This window comes from Pristis pectinata, chromosome 3 (genome assembly GCF_009764475.1).
Source record: "Pristis pectinata isolate sPriPec2 chromosome 3, sPriPec2.1.pri, whole genome shotgun sequence".
Taxonomy (NCBI): domain Eukaryota; kingdom Metazoa; phylum Chordata; class Chondrichthyes; order Rhinopristiformes; family Pristidae; genus Pristis; species Pristis pectinata.
In genome coordinates, this window is record NC_067407.1 from 92,060,482 (window position 1) to 92,082,816 (window position 22,335).

Genomic DNA, 22,335 nt, shown 5'->3' on the forward strand with positions numbered 1-22,335 from the left:
CCCTGTTTACAAAATAAAAACAGCCCTCCCAACCCGTCCTGACTAAAGTCTGGCCACATCCTCCAACGGACCCCCCCCCCCCCCCCCCCACGCTCTCCCTTCCCAAACTCCCTTCCCCACCGGCAAAACACAAAAGTCATCCTTACAAATTGTTACTTAAATTCCCGTCATTACATTCACCTCCCCCTCAATAAAGAACAATGTTCCAAAATAACCAGGTTGTGCAGAGGAGATTCCCGCACCTGAAACGCGGGTTGGGAGGGACGGGGTTGGGGGGTGGTGGGGAGGGTGTGGGGAGGGTGTGGGGAGTTGTTGCTGGTAGCATTCACAGGAATCTTTCCACCCCCCCCCCCCTCCTCCGCCCCCGTCCCCCCAAGAGATGCCAGCGACACCTGATGGGGAAGTGGCTACTGCCGCCGCCAGTCGGGAGAGAGAGGGCGGAGTGTTCACAGCGCGCCGCGGCGATTCCTCTTTTAACCAGGCTAACTTACCCCCCCCCCCACCCCCCCCCCCCCTCTCTCTCTCTCTCTCTCTCTCCTCGGCTTGCCTTTTGCTCGCCGTTTCGCCTTAAGAGGCCGCCCTTGCGGCGCAGCCGGCCATGTGCCCAAGAATCCGCCGCTGCAACCTCCCCCACCCCCTCTCTCCCCAGCACACAGCCGATCCCCACGCATGGTGTCCAGCGCTGGCGCTCGCTGCATTGCTAACTAGATAGCAGCACGGCCGCGGCTGGGAGGGAGAAGGGGGTTTAACCAGGGAGGTGGGGGTGGGGGGGCAGGGATCTGGTGTAGCTAGGAAACGCGAAACAGCCCAAGAATACGGCATCTCCACGAGCAAAATGTACTTAACGTGTCCTTTGAGAGAGTGCAATAAGGCGTGAGGAGGAACTAATCTCTGTATTTAAATGTTTGTGGCAATTTTATCTAAATGAATTTTAATGCAAGGAGATCCTCTTCCGTTGGGCTAATGGTGATCTGTTATTCCTTGGGAGGCGAGGCTCACATTTGACATTCACACGTTATTTTCTTTAAATTTCAGCCAGGATCAATATTTTAAGGTACACGCTTCAAACCAATGAGCACCCCTCCGGTACTGTTTATAAATAGCCCGATTAAACTATCGCAGACTTCTTAATCTTTTTTTTTTCCCGTGGAATTCGGCAATTTAAACACACACATAAGCACCCAGCAAAGTAATGCACGTACGGCACCCACAGACAAATGCACCGTTTTCAGAGCAGTGAGAATGTCTCGCTCAGTTTACGGAATTATTAACAACACTATTAATAAGCTTTGAAAGAAGGCGAGAGAGAAGCCAAGAGTTGGAAAGAACTGTGTGTACGGAGAGGTAGGGGGTATTTTTCCGCTTCTCCGCCGCTTGCTGTATATTAGAATAAAAAAAAGAGAAAAAAATAGTTGAGTTCTTTCAGAGGCAACGTGTATTTTAAAACAAACTCATTGACCGTGTGCTGAATACCTACATATCAGACCGATCGAGTGCCTCTAAACTCACCAGCCAGCCCGCCGAGAATTAACTTCCCTGCCCATATAATCAAGCCAGGATTTAAATACAAGCCAGGAAGCCGCGGCTGCCATTGTCGCTTCTACCTGCGACTCCCCAAAGTGTTTCATTTCATTACATTCGTGCTGGAACAGGGACTGCAGTGGAAAAAAAATCGCATTCCCCAAACAAGTGATATCAGCATGACAAAAATAATTTTTATTTTATATTCAGATTTCATTACCGCACACAGTTAAGGGAAACTACTACAATTTACTCCGTTATTTTACAATTCAAACCGCTTCGATCAGAACTCTAAGACTCTGTGTGCGATTAATATTATTATCAGCTTCTTGATAGAAAAAATGCTATCCACAAGCATCTGTTTATAACCACAATGAAAGGCATTAGCTCATCCCATTTAGTACATTTTATGCATGCCAACTCATACCAAACTGCTACTTTTACAAAAAAATTCCAATAATACATTTCATTATTTCCAGTCCTTTCTTTGCACAGAAGAAAACAAAATGTATTTATTTACAACGTATACATAAATTCTCCCGGATCGGACCACCGATAAAGGAAATGCACGCAGGACGATGATGTTGATTTTTTTTTGTCGTTTTCATTTTGCAGGGGAAAAAAAAACGAGAAAAATGGTGTAAACATATTTGTAAAAAACAAAATGTCTTCAACCGATCGTTGGATGGTTAATTGCATCAAACAGAAAGTGATGTATGTCAGCGTTGGTGCAAGGAACATTGAGTCTCTGATGTGACAGTTCAGGGTCTAACAGACTGCCTTTTGGTTTCCGAACTTCCTCCTACCAGTCTCCTTAAGACACTGCCTGCAACAGCTGATTAATCATTGTTGATGGCTGCAGTTTTCCCATCCTTCCCGATTTACATCTGTTCGGGCCAATTCAAATATAGTGAGTAAATGAATTAGACATGCTAATTCAAGCCGCAGGCTAGAGACTGCATGACTGAAATCCTGGGATGGCAGTCTTCTGCCCGACATAGTTAATATTGTAAAAAAAATCCTGATAATAACAGTTTTCAGTCATTTGCAGGGCATCTGTAAGGCGGTGTTTGCACTAAGGAAGGTTTTGGAGGAGATTTAGGGCCTTGGAAACAACACACATAGTGTGGAAGAGAGTTCACGTAATTTTTGTTTAAAATCTATAAGAAACGACATATTATAGGGGCAGTACAATACCATGTACAAGTTATAATTAGCAGTCTTCTCTCTCTTATCGTCCTATGTGATTCTACAATAGCATTAAACTGAATTTCTTGTCCCCAGGAGTTGACTCTTGAATGACGCTTCCTGATTTCAGGATCCCTGTGAAAGAGGTGGGATTCCCATTGGTCCACAGTTGATGTGAAGAACAGAGCTCCCATGTCACTGCATCATAATCAGTCTCTGATACTCAGGTCACCATTGTGGATGTTATTTCCCTTCGGCTACTGGGCATGGATATCCATGACTTGTCCTCCCATTGTTGGGTCTCCTGGGTTTAGCATTGTGGGGCTAGATGCTGACATCGGCATTCCAGGGTGGGGTGGTGGTCCTCCATGCATCATCATTGCTGGGTGGTGGGGGTGTCCAGGAATGTAGGAATGCATGGGAGGTCCATGTCGTAACTGGGCAGGGTGTGGGGGCATCTGGGGAGGGGTGTAACTTGGTTGTCCCATGCTCATACCCATTGGACCACCCTGAGATACGTAGTCTCCTGGCATACCTTGTAATCCTGCACAAAAGCACATGAAAGCATTGTGTGAAGCAGAGAAGAACAAAAACTGGTCATCTGAACTTTATTTTTGGAGAAGTCTCACCACAAAGTCTAAATCATCATAAAGGAATGGCAGATATGTAAAAATATAGCTGATTAAAGGTGCTACTTGCAAACACATCCAGCCACATTGTGTTGTGCTAAACAATGGGTAATAGAGACCAATGCGAAACATAATAAATATTCTAGCAACCGTTAAAAGTTTAAATCACTATAAAGGAAAACATGACCATGCAGAAAGTAATGTTGAGAGCAACATTTGAAGTGGGCTTCACAGTTTGAAATGGAATTCCTTATTACTGCAGGAGAGGTTCTGCTGAAATTTGTGGTGGTGCAATTTAAAAGATAATTCTAATTATTTTGTCACACTGAGAAAGAAGTGGAGAATATTGGAACAAAATATCCTGTTGTTCTGGGTCCATGGGGTCACAGCAATTTAAAGGAAACCTTAATCAGCAATCATTTTTATTGCTGTAAATGGAAGGATTTCAAGCCAAAAGGGGAGATCATGACCTTGTAAAAAGGTTAAAGAATTTCTGCTTCGTAATTGGAGGGTGGATTTCCGAACAATGGCCTCTGAGGGAGCCAGGGTGGGGGGGTTGTGGGGATGGGCAGTGGGGCTGGGGTCACTAAGCATGCTTACTAAACCATACCTGTAAGGCTGTTTGGCAAATGGAAGCAAATCAATAATGTTCATTAATTAAATCTTTCTCTGTGATCACTAATGTCTGAAAAGCTGAATTTGAATTCAGACCACCCTTGGCTGAGCTTGGATGGATACAAAAAGAAAAATTGGGGCTAAAACAATAAGCCTCCTGCTTTCTGTGGGCCTCTACCTTCTGCATGGGTTGCCATGGTTGATGGGAACTGACAGGTGTATTGTTTCTAAGAGCTATAAGCTCCATAATCGTCAGGGGTGGAAAGCATAGCGCTCTCGCTAAGTAGGTTCAATTGGCTTTGCTTCTGAGTAATGTGGCTCTGTGACTGTTACAAACACCTTGGATTCAGGGCTCAGGGCTGTGCAGAAAACGGCTGCTTAATCTAGCCTAAAGGAACAATTTTGAACTAATGAAAATTGCTTATAAAATATACTGTACCCACAGCTCCATAATCAAATAAGCCGATAATATTTTTGTAATAACCTATTAATTTAATTGGTCATGAAGCATATAATACATCATTTAAATTTAATTGACCTAGAAACTAAGAAACAATATTTAAATTAGCCAAGCTAGAAATTTCCATGGTGAGGTAATAAGTCTGTTGCATTCCTCAGCTCAATGGAATTTTTTCACAGCTAATTGTCAGACTGATCTTTGATTCCACGCAGAGCACATATCTAGAATTCATTTGGCCTTGATATATTTAAAATGTGTTTGCCACATTAGAGAGGACAATAAGAACAGAATGCTTTCATTTCAGAAAACAACCACAAGGAACGCAATTAGTGACAACCTTTAGAAAAATCATGGTGGACAAGAAGGCGCCTTTTTTTGTTGTTGGTTGATGTGGTTTGTTGTTTAAATGGGACGGAGCGCTCCAGGAAACTGCAAAAAATGGTTAGTTTAATTAAAAAAAAAGGGAGAATAACGCTCATTTATCATCAAGGGCAAGGGCAGTAGGATGGAGCAAGCTCACAAGGCTTTGCTTTACTAGGACCAACCATTCAGGATTGCATTAATGATCTCTATTTTTGTATACTCGAAAAGTCAAATCCATTTGTCACACTGCACGTGATGGCATACTTAATTTAGCCATATGCAATTAGCCAGGGCTAAGCTCCATAGCTGCAGCACCCACCTCCATTTTGAAGAGCATTTTTTAAAAATTCTATTTTCTGCATTACCCCCTCCCTATCAAAAATAAAAGCTGCTGTTCGATTAAAAAGGGGAAAAAATGATAAATCAGGACTCTAATTGAATATGCAGGGATTTGTCTCAATTCAGATTATCGTCAATGCTTCTGTTATCCTTTGCTTTTGGAACATTGTCTGATTGCCTTTTTGGTGGCTCACAGGTTAGTGTATAAATGTAACTCATGCATCAACTGTGGCTAGACAGATTTATGACACTTTGGGGACATGCTCTTTCCTCTCTCTTGCACTGCTGCAGACTGCTTACATTTTGCCAATCAGTCTGTTGCTATGGTGACGCACTCCCCCCTCTGGCTGGTTCTTGTTTTTGTCATGTGGCCAGTGCTGCGTTACTGTGCACAGTTCCAGATAATAGCGTTAGGCAAAATGTTCCCTAACTATTATATATAATATATATGTGTACTTGCAATAAGTTTCAAGTCACTGACAATGAATTCAAACATTCATGAACAGGCACAGAAATGGACAGGCAGCCCAAGAGTAGTTTGGAAAAGAGTGAACGAAGCATGAAGCTATGGGCGGGAACAACAAAAAGAAAAAAAATGTATGAAGAGAAAAAATATGCTCCTGAAACAAGATGTAAAAACAAAGACCCTATTTGTACTTACTTCCCCCTTGCTTTGCGATTGGTTAACTAGATGAAGGTTACATGTAGTGCCATTGCCCCTCCATGCCCATATTCATGCCTATTCCACTCATAGGTCCTAGAAGGGAGATAAAAATCCAAGAAGATGCCAGAAAATGAGCAAAGTCAAAAAACAGATAGCGCCAAAAAAGACCCTTCTTTCTTTTAATACCAGGATCTCAGGGTCAAGCGGGATGATGGCTCTCTGAATCAAGAGGAACCATTTCTCCCTTTTCATCATTAGGTGCATAGAAGACAGGCAAGGCAAGGCAGGCAGTTGAAGTGCAGCAGAAGATGAGAGTGATAATCCTGATGAGCATTCTGAATGTGTGGGTGAAGATGTAACACTGGTGAGCATGAAGGACATATGAACAAAAAAAATCTAAAATCTTACCAGGTGGCCTGATTCCCATATGCTGTTGGCCATCCATCACAAAGCCTCCCATTGGCTGGCCATCTGGGTTGTAGGGTGCACCTTGGCTCACTGAGGATTAAGAACAAGTCTGGATATCATTTTCTGTCTACAATGCTCAGATCTGATTCAAACTCTGGAACCTATTGTCTGTTCAGAATCCATAATATAAAGCATATGAATTGAGTCTCAACTCACTGACTAGAGCTTATTAGTCTGTATAGTTTGTGCCTCAAATTTTACACATGACTGTTAAGAAAAATACTTACCTGACTGATGCAATCTGTACTTAACACTTTCACTTAATGTGACAAATGCTGCATTATTTATATCAATTGCTGCTTTATTTGGACCGTGGGTATTTATAATATTGAAACAGAGAAAAGGGTGGCTAACCTGTTTAGCTTTAGTTATTAACAGGGCAATGCATTTCCCTATATGCACACTGCATAAAGTTAACTGATGAATTTGCTCTGAAGATGATACTGCAAAAAATATGGAAGGTTCACAGTAGTCTTTATGCAATTCCTTTGTGGCAAAGCAATCACAGTTTGCCCTGTGATTAGCTACTGCATTTGTGCTAGGTTTTGTACAATACTCTCCCTATCATCTTGTGTTCAGAGGCTGCAGGGGAAACCATGTGTTCATCAGAACCCAGGAACTCAGAAAATCTGACACAGAATGTTACATCTGCCCTGGGAATTTCCTTCTGCCGTTGATTGTTCCACCTGCAATCCAACAAAATTAAAGTGATCCCTCTCTGTTTAGCAATGACTCCCGTGTTGGGTGTGTGGGTTGATTTGGAGCTTTTTAACACAAGGCCATTTGGCCCATGCTGTTTGTGCTGTCTCTTTGATGGAGTTATTCAATTAGTCCCTGTTTTCTCCCCAGAGGTCTTTGAAAAGCCACCACGCTTTAAAACTGTGCATTCCAGCAGCTAAAAATTCACATGCCACCTCCAGTTATTAGACTAGTCACCTTAAAACCATGGCATCTGATTATCAGTTGTTCTGCTGTTGGATATAATTTCTCCCTATTTAAATTTTAGGTGAATTTGAACACCTCTAGCAATCTCCTCTCAACATTCCCTGCTTTGAGAACAACCTCCACTTCTGCAGCCTCTCCAAATTAATGAAGTCTTCCAAGTCTGGGACCATTCTGGTAAACTTCTTTCACGCCCACTCCAAGACTTCTACAGAACTGGGACACACTACATCACTTCCAAATTTACCTCCAACTATGATTCACTTGGGATCACTCTCAACTCAGAGTGAAAAGGTTCTGAGTTCAAGCCAAGTCCAGAGACTTGAACACAGCTATCCAGGCTGATGAAGCTGATGCAGAACTGAGGGAATATTGTGCTGTTTTTTGGATGAGGCACAATAAAGGGCCCAAATGCTTTCTCCAGTGGGTAAGTGATCCGATGCCACTATCTTAAAGTTTCCCCAGTGTCCAGGTCAAGTCTTATTCTTCAATCAACACATCTGAAGAAAACAATTATCAAACTGCTGTTTGTGGGAGTTTGCTGTGTGTAAATTGGTTGGCAAATTCTTAGATTATGAAGTCCCAAGAGACTGCAGATATTGGAATTTGGAGCAACAAACAATCTGCTGGAGGAAATCTGCAGGTCGAGCAGCATCTGTGAGGGGAAAGGAATTGCCAATGTCTTGGGTCGAACCCCTGCAACAGATGCTGCTTGACCCGCTATGTTCTTCCAGCAGATCTTTGCTCTTAGATAATGAAAATGACTACATTTTAAAAGTACCTTACTAGCTGTAAACTGCTTTGGGATTTTCTGAATGTGGTGTGAAAGGTACTTATAGAAATGCATATCTTGCCTTTGAACTGCATTGTAATACTTTTTAAGTGGCAACAGCACCTCATGATTTCAACTCTCTTCCTTTTACAGGGATGTCAAAGAGCCAGAGTAGATTCACCAGAGATGCCAGATGAGAGAGAAGTACATCAGAAGTCTACAAATGCTGTGGTTTAAAAATACTCAACTATTTATTTTCAAACTGAGAAACATAAAAGCTCCTTTTTAAAGAATGAAGGAAGAGTTTACCTATAATGAAATGTGTAACAAAAATCAGAACAGGTTTTTGCTTTAGGTACACACAACTCGGAGAGGAAATCTGCCATCATTGTGTCCAGATACTTAATTGTTCTAGTAGTAAAATCCTTCATCTGAAGAAATCTGCTGGATGGAATTCCAAGGCCCCAGGTTAAAAAGAGTGTTGTTTTAGATGGAGAGTGCTTGAATGGATTCTCCATTAGATGGTTACAGTGGAGGTCATGGTCAGCGCTCAAGGCTAAATGACACACCATCACCTCTTAAAGAGCATCATGACCATACTGCTAATTCCTTTGCTGATCCAACTGGAGTGGGAGATGGGCACAAAAATAAATCACGCTGAAATGCTTTTAAGTGTTCATAAATGTAACATATAACCTTTTATGTTATTGAGTTTTTGAGTCTTTACTGTGCTGGTCATCCTGGAATATGCATCTACTATGGTTTGGAAGCCAGGCTGCTGACTTCCTTCCAATGCTCCCCTTATGTCATACTTGGGCTGACTGCTCAAAGGAGTGTGACAAGGGCCCAATGAAAATGCTCCTGCTGCTTTTCTGTTCCCATTTGAGAGAAGGCCTGCCTCCAGTCAGCCCAAAGGTTTTATACTATTTAGTATTTTAACATTTCTTTCTTTCTTTTTCAATCTTTTTATTAGTTTTCAAATTAATACAGATTAATATATAACATCAATGTCTGTACATGTAATACAAAGAGATGGGAAGAACAATCATGGCATGGATAATCATAAAAAACAATAAAGTATATAAAAAAATCTGTAGATCCAATGATCTCTTAGTGAATGAATATAATATATAAGAAAGGAAAGAAAAAGATTTATTATAAAATATGAAAGAAAGAAAAAAATCCCCAAAACAATAAGAAAATTTATAAACAGTATATCAAACCAAACTAAGCTAAAGAAACAAAAAATTCAAAAAAAAACAAACAGAAAAAAAACTGGACTAAAATTTCTCAGTAGAAACAGAGCAATATTATGTCGTCAACTCCATTCCTCTAAGTTGAAAGGTTATTACAAGGGGATTTATATCATGTGAAAATATTGAATAAATGGATTCCAAACTTCCTCAAATTTAAGCAAAGGATTAACAGTACCCCTCTTAATTTTTTCCAAGTTTAAACATGATATAGTTTGTGAGAACCATTGAAAAGTAGTAGGGGGTATTGGATCCTTCCATTTAAGCAAAATGGATTGTTTGGCCATTGAGGTAACAAAGGCAATCATACGGTTAGCGGAGGCAGATAGATAGCCAGACTCTATCCTTGGTAATCCAAAAATTGCAGTGATAGGATGAGGTTGTAAATCAATCTTCAATACATTTGAAATAATGTTAAAAATATCCTTCCAATATTTTTCCAAAAGAGGACAGGACCCAAACATATGTGTCAAAGAAGCCACATTCGATTTACATCTGTCACATATAGGATTTATATGTTGATAAAAATGAGCTAGCTTATCTTTTGGCATATGGGTAGCAATTTAACATTTCTTGGTTGCTTCAAAACTGCAGTGTTACAATAAGAGACAGAGTCGATGTTTTGTTTTCTGTGCAGACTGAGGAATAAGGAGACCCACTGGTTGGGAAATATGTTTATCACATTTCTCATTTTTCATGGTTTATTTGCAGTATTTACAAAAATAGTAAGTAGGATAAAATTCAGACTTTGCAAAGAAATGTGGAACCCTGGCACAGTTTTTAGAAAAGTAGTTTGGGATTTTCTTCATGAATTCCTGTAAGATAGTCCTATGAACCTAGCTCGTTGACCTAGGTCTTGGTTGCTTGTCCTAAAGTCTTGGTATGTGGCCTGGTGTATTATCTTTTTTCAATAATCACCTCCTTGGGATGTTTGAAACTATATTAAAGGTGCCGTATAAATGTAGTTATTTGATGCATCACAGTTATATGGATTATAGCAACTGGTATACTTAATTCATGAACAGGTGATGAGCAAACAACATAGAGTTTTCTTTTCTGACTTTTGAGCCCTGGTTATGACACATCAGCATGAAGGGGCAGCAGATTAATTCACTGACAACTGACTTGCTGCAAGTGCCATTGGCAACGTCTCGTCAGTAGGAGCCTAAAGGATTACACTTAAAAGGTTAGCAGCTGATTTTTGCATCCCGGTGGATAACTTTTCATTATAATTTTAACATGAAAAATGCATGAATTTCCAAAAATCTCATTCAGTGCATTTTTTTTCTCAAAGGCAGATTTATTTTTCAATGTAATATAATATTCAATTAGATTTACATGAAAACTAATACATGACAGAAAATGAGGAAATGATAACATAAAGCACTTGTAGGGTTCGTGAAAATGAGTTCTTCAAGCTATTGAATCATCTGCTTTGATTTTGATAGTATAAATTATATTTTACAGTGTATATATACACTATACATACATACTGTGTATATATTTAGATATACTAAATAATAGCTGTGTGAGTGGCAAAATTAGGCCTAAATGAATAAATTGTATGTGTTTTCTTTGAAGCTCATTAATTAACAGAGGAATCCCACTATTATATGTAAAGAGCTTAGTAGAGATATATCTCATTTCATGTCATATGTAAGCAATAGTGGTTCTTGATATGAATTATCTCATTGCAAAGCAAATTACATCTTTGTGCTAAATACTGAAAAATACCACTGGAATGCTCTGACTTTGACTTACAAAGATGAGAATGCCCTTTTAATGAATTATGAAGTGCTAAATGACTCCACTATGCCTATTATCACACTGAGAACTGCATTAATGTTAAAGCAGAGAACAAGGCACATTAGATGAATCCCTCAACAAGAGGATAAGACATAATGGATTCACTTTAGATATACTGGTCCCAAATCATAGACTATAGTTGAGCACAGCACAGGAAGCAGCCAATTGGTCCATCTATTCTGTGCTGGCTCTTTGAATACCATATAAAATCTCCCTAGGGGTCCATCCAGACCCTGGCTCTAATTCTGATGGTTTCCCTGCAGAACACATTGAGAAAGAAGTCTCTTATTTCTCGGTCTTTGTGGTTAGAAATGTGATTCTTGCAAAGCTGATGATGCCAACAGCTGGAACAGAGGGGTAGGGCATGGATTTTTACTCAGTGCAACCCAATTCCCTCGCTCAGTCAGGACCCAGGCAGAATAATCTGAACTGGTGTGGGCCCTGTGAATAACAACAGCAAGTTGTGCTTATATAGGCATTAAATAGCAATGAATCCCTCAGCACTACACAGCAGCACTTTTCAACATCATTTGACGCCAAGTCATGAAATGAGATATTCAGGCAGGGGACTAAAAGCCATTTCAAAGAGGCGGGTAATGAAAAACTTTTGAAAGGCAAAGAGAAAAGATGGAGGGATTGTGGGAAGGAAGGTGCAGGTAGCTGAAGGGAAGCAAGGTGAAGCAGTGGAAATCTAAAGCCTAAATTGGAAGAGCAAAGAGATGTCAGAGAATTGTAGGGCTGGAGCTGCAGAGAAGGGACATTAGTTACTGGAATATCTGGTATGACTATCTGGCTGCTAGGGGCAGGGTAGTTGGGTTCAATGTGATGCATGTGCCTGGTAACTCCATATAAATTTGATATCTGATAAAACCCAGCAGGGTTAGTATTGGAAACTTTTCATGAGTGCAATCCTGGCAGCTCAGGGATTCCCAGGACCATTGTTTGGATCAGCTCTAACTGTCCCTCTTCCTGCTGGCATTCAGGACTTTGTACTACAGAATTTGACACATGGCTCATTAATAGTCAGGAAACTGTCCATGTGCAGAAGCCACTGCACTGGTTGCAATGTCTGCAATGCACACCAGAGATACACCTGGAGGCATTATTGTCACTCTCCTTTTCACACTTTAAAAGCAGTCCCTCTGAAAGCATTCTGTGTTGATAATGCAACCCTTTTGTTGATGTGCACTATAGTGTTGTGTGCATCAAAGAAAGAAAGTCTTGCATTTATATAATGCTTTTCATGGCCTCAGGATGTCCCAAGGCACTTTACCTCCAACAAAGTACTTTTGAAGTGTAGTCGCTCTTGTAATGTAGGAATTTAGTGACGATCATCGAAGAGCATGTGAGTTGGGAAAGATTTACATCTATGACTTTTTTCCTTCCAGTTTTTTTCCCTTCACTCAAAGGATACTGAAAAAAATGATTTACCTGAAATCTTAATTTTATTTTGTTCTCCATAAATACTACCAGGACTGCTGTGACCGTTTCCAACGTCGATGTTAAGAGGATATCTGGAATACTGTCCCCCAAATGAGAGACTGGGGTGGGTGGGAGGGCGCTCAATTTGATGGATTATTTGTTAGTCAAGTATATTTATGGTTATGGAATAAAGGCAGGGGTTAACATACAATTGAACCATTATCCACTTTGCTTAAGGGGTTGAATAGTCTCCTATTCCCATGGTTCCAAAATGTATACTGGACCACGTTCAGCAGGAGGCAGTGGACTGCAATTAGGAATGGATACATTTTCCCTTTCTTAATGCAGGGACACTGAAGCATCTGCCCTAACACTTGTCTAAAATCAATTTATTCAACATTGACTGGGGCTCAGACCTGGGACTTATTTGGTCTGCACAGCTACTTACCGTCTTAATTAACAGCTATCAAAGGAGAATAAATGGAATTTGTAAATAGGAAAACAAGAGCTAGGCTTGAATAAAGACTTAGACTATATTATATTAGAATATATTGACAGCTTTCTGCATGGCGAATCAAGGAAAATGCCATTTATACAGCTATTAAATAATTCCTCTATTTACGCTCCCATTAAATACCCTCTAAAGGACTCAGTAATGATTAACATTGCACAGCTGAAGAGCAAAATAAAAGATGGTTTCCTTTTTGAAGTCTGCTGGCTGCACCTCAAAAAATAACAGTTGCATAGTGACTACATCAGCATAACAAACAATCTGAAATAGCTTGTTTCTCTGAACATATAAATTTAATACCTAAAAATCCACCATCCAGTTTAGGCACCATCATTTCTGATTCCAGAGTGTTAACTCATACCAGCTAATTCTGGGAAGGGCAGGACTAACATTCATACAGACAAGAGGTCCACAGCAATGTAGGTATGTTTGGATACTATCCCTCAAAACCACAGCTGTGCTACAAATGTGGGCCAAGTGGAGCTCCAGTCAACATGTGTTGCTGCAAAGCATGGTACTTAATCAATGATTCTGAAGTAAAATTCACCAAAGTACGAAGAATGTGGCAACTAATCTTGATGTTAAAATGGTTGCACCCGATGGTCAGAGGTCAACCAAATGGAAACAGTAATTTGCCAAGTTCCATAAATGAATTGCTGAGATGACTGGCTTGGTTTTGATTCTCACGCCCTTTGGAAAATGGAAAGGGTGTTTTGTTTTTCTTTCGGTGATAAACCCAATTATCATTCAATCTGGGACAAATTTGGATTCCACCTACAATGAACCCAATTACCAAAGCAAAACAGAACACGCGTTCTCTCTTTCCCATATCTGACCTGACCTGCCCTGGTGCGATACAGGAATGACAGAGATTGGAGCCAAAAGAATGAATGCATGAAAACATGCCATTTGAAACATCTCTGAGACTCTTCTAACGTACAGCATGTCTGCAGTAAGTGCAAATATTGGTGGTGACATGTAAAATGTGTTTTCTCTCTATTAATATTTACAAAGTGAATGTTTTCATATACCCTCAATTGACCAAAAACCTTTCATGATCCAAGGTTGCCAATGAAATACTTTTGAAGTGATCAATGTTGAAATGTTTAAAGGAACTGCCATAGCCAATCTGTGCACAGTTAGATCCCACATAGAACAATGGGATAACTATATAGGCAAACAATATATTTTAGTTACAGTGGCAGGACCCATCAGTATTGTTCAGAACCATTTTTGCAAGTAGTTTCATGCACTAGGTACTGTCAGGATATCCTACAAGAACTTTGATCCATGAGCTATTCCTGGTCACCAAAGAATACTGTTGCTTGGCTTAGAAAACTTGCAAATGTTCAAAGTAAATAAATAATTAAAAGAGCAGTAAGTGTGTGGAGCAGATTGCAAGCTAAGAAGTGGAAAAAGAAACCTGAATGGGTTTCAAAAAGGAAATAGTATGCATATTTTTTCAGCAAGAAATTGGATTTATGGTTATTAGAAAAGCACCCAAGGGCTACCATTAACCAGAAACTTAACTAAACAGCCACATAAATGTTGTAGCTACAAGGCAAGTCAGAGACTAGGTATCCAGCAGCAACTGACTCACCTCCTGAAGCCCCAAAGAGTTTCCGTCATCCACAAAAGGACAAGCCAAGGGTGCAGTGAAATATTCCACACTTGATGAACACCCAAGAAGTTCGACCCCACTGAGGACAAGGCAGCCCTCTTGATTGGCATCCCATCCAATATCCTGAATATTTCCTCCCTCCACTGCTGGCACAGTATGGCAGCAGAGTGTACCACCTATGAAATACAATGCAGTGACTTACCAGCACCTCAAAAAATCTCTACCACTGAGAAAGACAGGGAGAGCAGGTAAGTAGGAACATTGCCAGCTGCAGGTTCCCTTTCAAGTTATGCACTGTACTGATCTGAAAATACATCATTGCTCCTTCATTGTCACTGAGCCAAATTACAAGAACTCCTTACCTAGCAGAACTGTGGGTGTACCTTCACCATTCCAGCTACTGTGGTTTAATAATATAGCTCATCAACACTGTCTCAAGGTTAATTGAGGATGGGTAATAAACTCTCTACTTGTCACGTGCCCGTATCCCATGAAATAAAAATATTGGATTGAAGTCTTTTTCTTACCTGAAAAAGATATGATTTAATACCGTGGCTTTGTGTCACGAGTCTCCACTTAACTCGTCAACAGTTAGCACTGGGATATCCTGTCACATTCTACTATAACTGATGCAGGGTTTCAACCCAAAACATTGACAATTCCTCTCTCCCCACAGATACTGCTGAGTCCCTCCAGCCATTTGTTTATTTTATTCCTCTGTAACTGTTGGGTAGGAGTCTGGATCTTGCAAAACCTCTGCAGCACTCATTGACCAAAGTCAACATTCCTGGGCCAGTCAGAAACCAAGTTGACATATTAGTGCTAATATGTTTCTCAAAATCCACAGAGTCCACAGCTATGTACTACTGCACTTTGCAAGCACTTATTTTTTACTGCTTTACTGAGGGATCAGCTGAAACAACAGAAAACAAATGGAAAACGAATTAATGCTCCACCTGTAGAAGGCAAAGTAAAGAGCATTTTCATTTGATGTGAGATTAGAAGTCCTTAGGGAATGGTAACAATGCAGAACCATGTTACAACTAGGATTATGGAGATGTCCTCACAATTCAGGAAGCTTAAGCAGCCATGTGTACCAGAGAGGTCTCAGGCTCAGTCTGGTTTCTGTGATCAGAGTGGCAGTGGGTACACTGCAGTTAACCTCAGAAGCCAAATGCTGCTGCCTGTGGTCGGCCACTTTGAATGAAATCGTAGGTGTTCAGTCATTCCTAGGGGGGTAAACCACAGACTTAATGCAGACCCACCATAGGTCTGGGGCCTGCTGAGTTACAAAGGCTGGCACATGCATTACTTTGACCCTCGCAGGGCTCCATATGGAGCCCAGCGATACAACCCAATTATAACAGGGAATCCAGCTCTCCCACCATATACCAGCCAGAACATGGCACAGAGGTGGAGATCCCATTCATTTACACAGGGATTCCCAGCCCTGTAAAATAGACGGGAAAAGATTTTTTTTACATTTTATTTCAATATTTTCAAGTGCTTCTCCAATTAATTTAATTTTAAAAAATTATTGAAGGCAACTTAAAAGTACTGTTATGAGCCAGGTTGCTACTTGGTGATTGTCCCTTTAAGACACCTGAACAGTAGACTAGTAGTGTGTGTGTGTGGTGTTAGCTACAGGACGGCAAGACTATAACTGGAGCGTGCTGGCTGTTTTGTACTGAGAGTCAAAGAGAGAGAGGGAGAGAGCCGCTTTGTCGTTAACCTGTACTGGAAAGCAGGTATTTCTGTAGGCGGCAACGTGTCGAATGCCTTCGGGGTGGCAGATACTTCGGAACAAAGCAGTGGAGATCTTTGGTGATTGAGGTGTCATATGGGTTCCATTGTGGAACATGTGGATTTCGTAAATTCTCTCTACATTTTCTCTTCAGTCAACGGTGGTTTTGCAAAAGCCTTTGCTCACATTCTACCTTATGACTTGCTGAACTGAACTTTGAGAACTATTCCTAGGCTTGGGGTTTGGGAATTAGCCACAAACACACTTTGAGTTTATTAGTTTTGGGGTCAATGTTTAATATCTAATGTTTTTACTTTCTTACTATTACAAGTAGTAATTAATAAAATAGTTTCTAACACTTATACATGGCTCGTTGTGTTTCTATTGTTGCTGGTACGTAACAGTACTTAAACATTTCTGAATGTCTGTGACATTTAAAAACTAATGCAAGGCCTTGAGAGCTTTGACAGAAGGTGAAGCTCCATGTAAAGGCTATGGTTATCCTGAAGAGGTGGGTCTTATTCATTGCTGAGGTCTCATAAACTTCAGTGGGTGTCTCCCAGATGTGGAGGAGGTGAGGGGAGGGTTGGTTCAACTCATTTGGCTCTCCACATCAGGCCCCAGTAAGTGTGGACTGCAGGTAGTGTGCTGAATCCAGTTAATTCAGCCCAAAGCTTCAAGGATAGGGTAAGAGATCAGCACATTCCTGCTCCTGATGTACAGACACTGGCTTAGCCTTATCGTTAGACATTAACTCAAGATTCTGAAGTCCTTATGACTGAAAGGTTTATATATGGATCACGGTGATTAAGACTGTGGATCTGTAACCCACAAAGAAGCATAAGCTACCCAGAATGGAAAGAGCATGCATTCTTCCATTGCTCAAGAGGACTTTAAGTGTATTATATACAGTCCCACACCACTTTTGTGCAAGGCCTTCTGGGAGCCAAGTTCCCAAAGGACTGGACGATAGAGTCTACAAGCATAAATATCCACAAAAGCATATTTTCCAGCAGCTAAGTCAGGCAGGTGTGGACTGAAGTCAGTGGGCATCAAAGGGAAACCACTCCAGTTGTTGGAGTCATACCTCGCACAAAGGGAGATGGCTGAGATTATGGGAAGTCAATCATCCCAGTAACAGGACATCACTGCAGGAGCTTCTCAGGGTAGTATTCTGGGCCCAGCCATCTCCGTCTGCTTCATCAATGAACCTCCTGCCATTCTAAGGCCAGAAGTGACCATATTCTGGCCTATTTGCTGAGTAACTGAGTAACTGGTTACTCAGTTCTATTTGCAACTCCTCAGAAAATTGCTGCAGTGCATGTCTGCATGCAGCAAGATAACATTCAGACATGGGCCTATGCGGCAAGCAATGACCATCTCCAATAAGAGAGGGTCTAACTACAGTATCTTTGACTTTCAATGACATTATCTTCTCCATCATCAGCAGAGTCTCTCACTATTGACCAGGAATTCTGCCACATTAATGCAGTGGCGGGGAACCTGGCAGGAAATGACCCATGTTTTGACACCCTGATGCCTTTCCACCATTTACAAGCCACAAATAAGGAGGAAGATGGATTACACTCCACTTGCCTTTGGGAGTGTCATTTCAACACTCAAGAAGCTTGACGGCATCTAGTACAAAGCAAACTGCTTAACTGGGCACTTCCCTCCATCACTGGTAGTAGTGTGCACCACATACAAAATAACCCTAGCCCCACTCCAGTGACTTGCGGACAAAAATCCAGGCTGACACTCTAACTGATGGAGTGCTGCTAAGTTGGAGGTGACTTCTGCCAGCCAAATGTTAAACTACAACCCTCTCTGCTCTTTCCAGAGGTAAGAAAATAGTAAAGACTCTGTTTTGAAGAACAAGAAAGTTACTTCCTACTCCACAGGAAAAAACTTATCCTTCATTGTAATATATTATAATCACATTCCTATTGGTGGGGGCTTGCTGTGCCCCAAATGTCTGCCATTTTAACTGTACTGCAACACTTCAAAAGTAGTTCACTAACTATGCAGCACTTTGGAATGATCTGAAGCCACAGAGCCGCTTTATAAATCCAAGCTCTTCTTTTTAATGCAATGAGACTTGTTCCAGGGTTCTCCTTCTCACTTGCTCACACTGACTATTCCTTTGACCCAGGTTTTGACAGGTTGCCAAGCATGTTGCACATAGTACAATTTTACAGGCTGCCTGCTTGTCCCAAAAAACGCATTTATGCTTTTTGAGACAATAAATTTTCTGAGCTTTGTGGTGAGGAATTTTCACTTAGCAAGAACCCATTTGGTCATCTACAGGCCTCACATACCATGATTTTCCACCCATTAAAATCCCTGCCATGAATGAGAGAGTTCAGAAAACCTGCCTGATCCTCAATAAGTTCAATAACGTGAGCCTGCCTCAGATTTTGATGTGTCAATTCCCTGGTGATGAGAAAATATTCACAATTTCTACCAGTTAAATAACTTGTTAAGTGCGTTAAATGCTGGAATAGAGTATTATTATGACAGCTGAATCATGACAGGCGAGTTTACCTTTTATTTCCCCTATCAAATTCCTGCTGCACAAAATCGTCCACAGCAAATCACACGCACTTTCCATTTTGCAAAGAAGGTAACTTAACAAAAGATGGAACATCAGGCTTACACAGCTATTTTCCCAACAGAAGCCATAAGGCGCATAAGCAGCCTTTCAAGCAGGCAACATTTTCCATGTTTGACATGAGCAGGATGATAATAATGGGAAAGAATATCTTACAATTATAAAGCACCTTTTGTGAAGAAGTGCAATCATCATTGTGAATTTACAAACATGGCAGAGCAAGCACCTGCAAACAGCAAACTGATAATGATCAGATAATCAATTTCAGCAATGCTGATTAAAGAATAAGTATTGGCCAGAGGGTAACTAGCCAAGTTGTGCTTTAGGGTCTCTTACATTGACTTGAGAGGGCAGTCAAGCCACAACTCCAAAAGGCGACACCAACTTCGGAGCACTCTCTTGTGCATCAGGCGAGACCTCTGTGCGAAAGTCTCAGGAGGGGGATTTGAACCCACAGCTTTCTGACGCAGAGGCAGCAGTCCTACAAAATAAGTCACAGCTCACATGGAGCTGAACGTCTGCTGTTACACGGTTACTTCAGGGCTTTAGTGGGTTTTCTTTTCCCATCAAACTCAAGGTGAGTGGTCAGGTAAACCCCCACAGAAGGTAATTGCAAAATTATTTTCTTTCTTTTGTACAATTTTTAAAAAAAACATCTTGGTGCTTCTAATTTTCTTTTTTCCAAAAAAAGTCTCATGTGGATTTAAGCTTTTTCCACATTTTATTAAAGCAGCCCTGAGGGATTGATGGAACTTGAGATGATATTAAATTCTTAACTATTTGGCCTGGAACGTGGCTTGAAGAAAATGTCAAATACAACATGCATTATAAAAAATGAAATGAAATGGCCAACTGCCAAGTTAAATAAAAAGGCAGTCCCCTTTGTTAAAATGTATCCTTGTATTAAATAACAATGCGGATACAATAAAACAAATACTTTTGGGCTTTGGCCCTCATGTTGAAACCTTCTCCTCAAAAGATTACAAGACATTTATGAATAGGTTTGACCATTGGCCCATTTTAAGTCTTCCCTCCAGGGTGATCCTAAAGTTGCATTATTTTTGCATAGAACCGATTCATAATACTCCGGGGAGACTATTTAGAATGATTATTCCTTGTATGACGAAGAACATCTTCATATTCATGATAACTTTCCTCCTTTACTAGTTTTAAACCTTTCTTCCCTCTCCTAACAATTTAAGATAGTTTAGTGGATTTACATTTTCCATACCATTTATTATCTTTTTCCTCAGAGATCACTCCTCAGACACTGCCATGCCTATCTGCAATACCAGTGTTCTGACCTCTTTGCACTGTCCCCAGTGCTTGCATACCTTCCTTGTGTCTCAGTATCTAGGAATGGACAAAGTATTCAAGGTCTGCTCTGACCAAAGCAGAATAATCATAACTTCCTCTGTCTTATCCCAGTTAAACTATGCCCCAGTTTAAAAATTCTCACCCTTGTTTTAAATTCCTCTTGGCTTGATCCCTTCGCATCTCTGTAATCATGGCTCTGTAACACTCTGTACCTGTATTCCTCCATTTCTGATCTTTTAAGCATCAAAGATTATAATCACAGAACTTTCAAGCCCTATACCCTGTAATACCTTTCATAAACTTCTCAGCCTCCCTTTTCCCAGAAAGTTCCCATTAAATCCTAAATGCTTTTGGACGGGTTATGATCAGTATCCTTTAGTGGACTCATATCATATTCAGATAATGTTTCAATGAAATATCTTAAGTGGTTTCACTACATTGAAGGCATGATACTAATACAGGTAGAAATTGCTATGTGAGTAGTTAAGTTCTACAATCTGGATGGAGCGAGTGTGATGTGGGCTGTCCACTAATATTGCAACTGTCTTTTAATTATATCATTAGTTGTTTCAATACCATGCCTGTGGTTAGTCGCCTAAAACTGAATAAGGGAAAAAGATGTGACATTTTTATGCAAGAATAGCACATATGGCATGACGTTGGCCATGTTTTGAAGTGCTTTTGGTATTTCCTGTTAAGTTCTTGCCCATTTGATAAATTAGATCACACATTTCCAGCCATGGTTCACCCTACTGCTGATGTCATTTCCCCTTCAGATTTTGCAAAGGCAATGATGTCATCAAACTGTTCGGTGCCCATGTACTCACTGACAGAATTTGGATCAATAGTTCATGACTTCCGAGCTTTGTAATTAACACACAGTTCAATGAGGAGTGCATCACGCTGAAAGTCGTGAACTACACATGATTTCAAATGTTCCTCCCAGTTTTATATGTCAAAGATCAACCCTCAGCAAGCTTTGGTGCAGACTGGGGCTCAGTGAACTGCTGTGTTGACTATGTGGAACCCAATGACTGTCATTGATCACAGGGCATTGGAATAGCTGAGGCTATGGGGTACAATCAGCTCCATGCTCAGGAAGTGGGGAGGGGGAGTGTGGACGGAAATCTTCACCAGGCAGGTCATGCACCGCTAATCCCCTTCCCCTGAATCTCTTGCGGGTGAATACCATTGCTGCTGCTTGTCCAATGAGCAGGAGTGTTTTGCAAGCTGCTCAGGACCAGGCTTTGATGTTTCTTACAGCAAGTATATCACAGTTTTATTTTGGAGACTTCTGATTTTGCCCTTGTGCTACAAAAAGCTCCTGTTTAGTATGCCATACACAGGGGCAGTCCAATTTCAGGGCAAGTGGGTTGCCCATTTTTGGTGCTGTTGTTTCCCAAACAAAGGGCTGTAACATCTTTGAGATGTGGGTAGAGGAGATTCCAAAACTATGGCATCATTCAGTGAACTGGATACCATAAGTCTGTCTGAATGTATCATCTGAAAAAAAAATAACATCTCCCCCAGTTCACATCCATCAATCTCAAACATTAACTCTGTTTCTCTCTCCACAGATGCTGCCTGGCTTGCTGACTATTTCCAAGTACTTTCTGTCTTTATTTCAGACTTTCAGCATATGCAGGATTTCATTTTCTTATTTGTTTTGGTTTTAAATTCCATGAAGTAACAAGAAATTCAGTTATTCACTCCAAATGATAGAAAAGCCTGTTGCATTCACAATAACGGAGACAGGAATAATAGTCATGAACGTACACTTGCACCCTGCTGACTTTAAAACTAATTGCACAGTGAAGAGGTTATTCAGTCAATCTAACTTATTCAATCAAATGATAACAATAGAATTGCAGCACACAAAATTCATCTGCACTGTGATATTCAACCTCACTGGCCTGACGGAGCAATCAGCTTTTACTAACCCTGCACCCCCTGAAAATATGCTATTTAAAGAGCCAACACTCAAACTGAATTCTTTGTCCTCACTGTGATCGCTGATCTCCTGTAACCACAAATATAGCATATGCACTTGGACTAGTTGGCTCATTCCACACGAGTGTTGTGTGGTTAT

At 40.7% G+C, this 22,335-nt stretch overlaps 1 protein-coding gene across 4 annotated transcripts in view; it reads right to left on the reverse strand.

Annotated features, from left to right (window-relative positions):
• Positions 1–1,701: 1,701 nt before the first annotated feature.
• LOC127568334 (homeobox protein Meis1) overlaps positions 1,702–22,335 on the reverse strand; it is a 196,956-nt gene continuing 176,322 nt past the window's right edge. For 2 of the 4 annotated variants that reach the window (XM_052011956.1, XM_052011955.1), the window contains exons 11-13: positions 6,188–6,277; positions 5,777–5,872; positions 3,110–3,253 (exon numbers count right to left, since the gene is read on the reverse strand). In XM_052011956.1, coding sequence (XP_051867916.1) covers positions 5,814–5,872; positions 6,188–6,277 — 149 coding nt within the window. In that variant the 3' untranslated portion in view covers positions 3,110–3,253; positions 5,777–5,813. Of the gene's footprint in view, positions 3,254–5,776; positions 5,873–6,187; positions 6,278–22,335 lie in introns of all 4 variants that reach the window. The other 2 variants (XM_052011954.1, XM_052011953.1) reach the window with 1 other exon arrangement.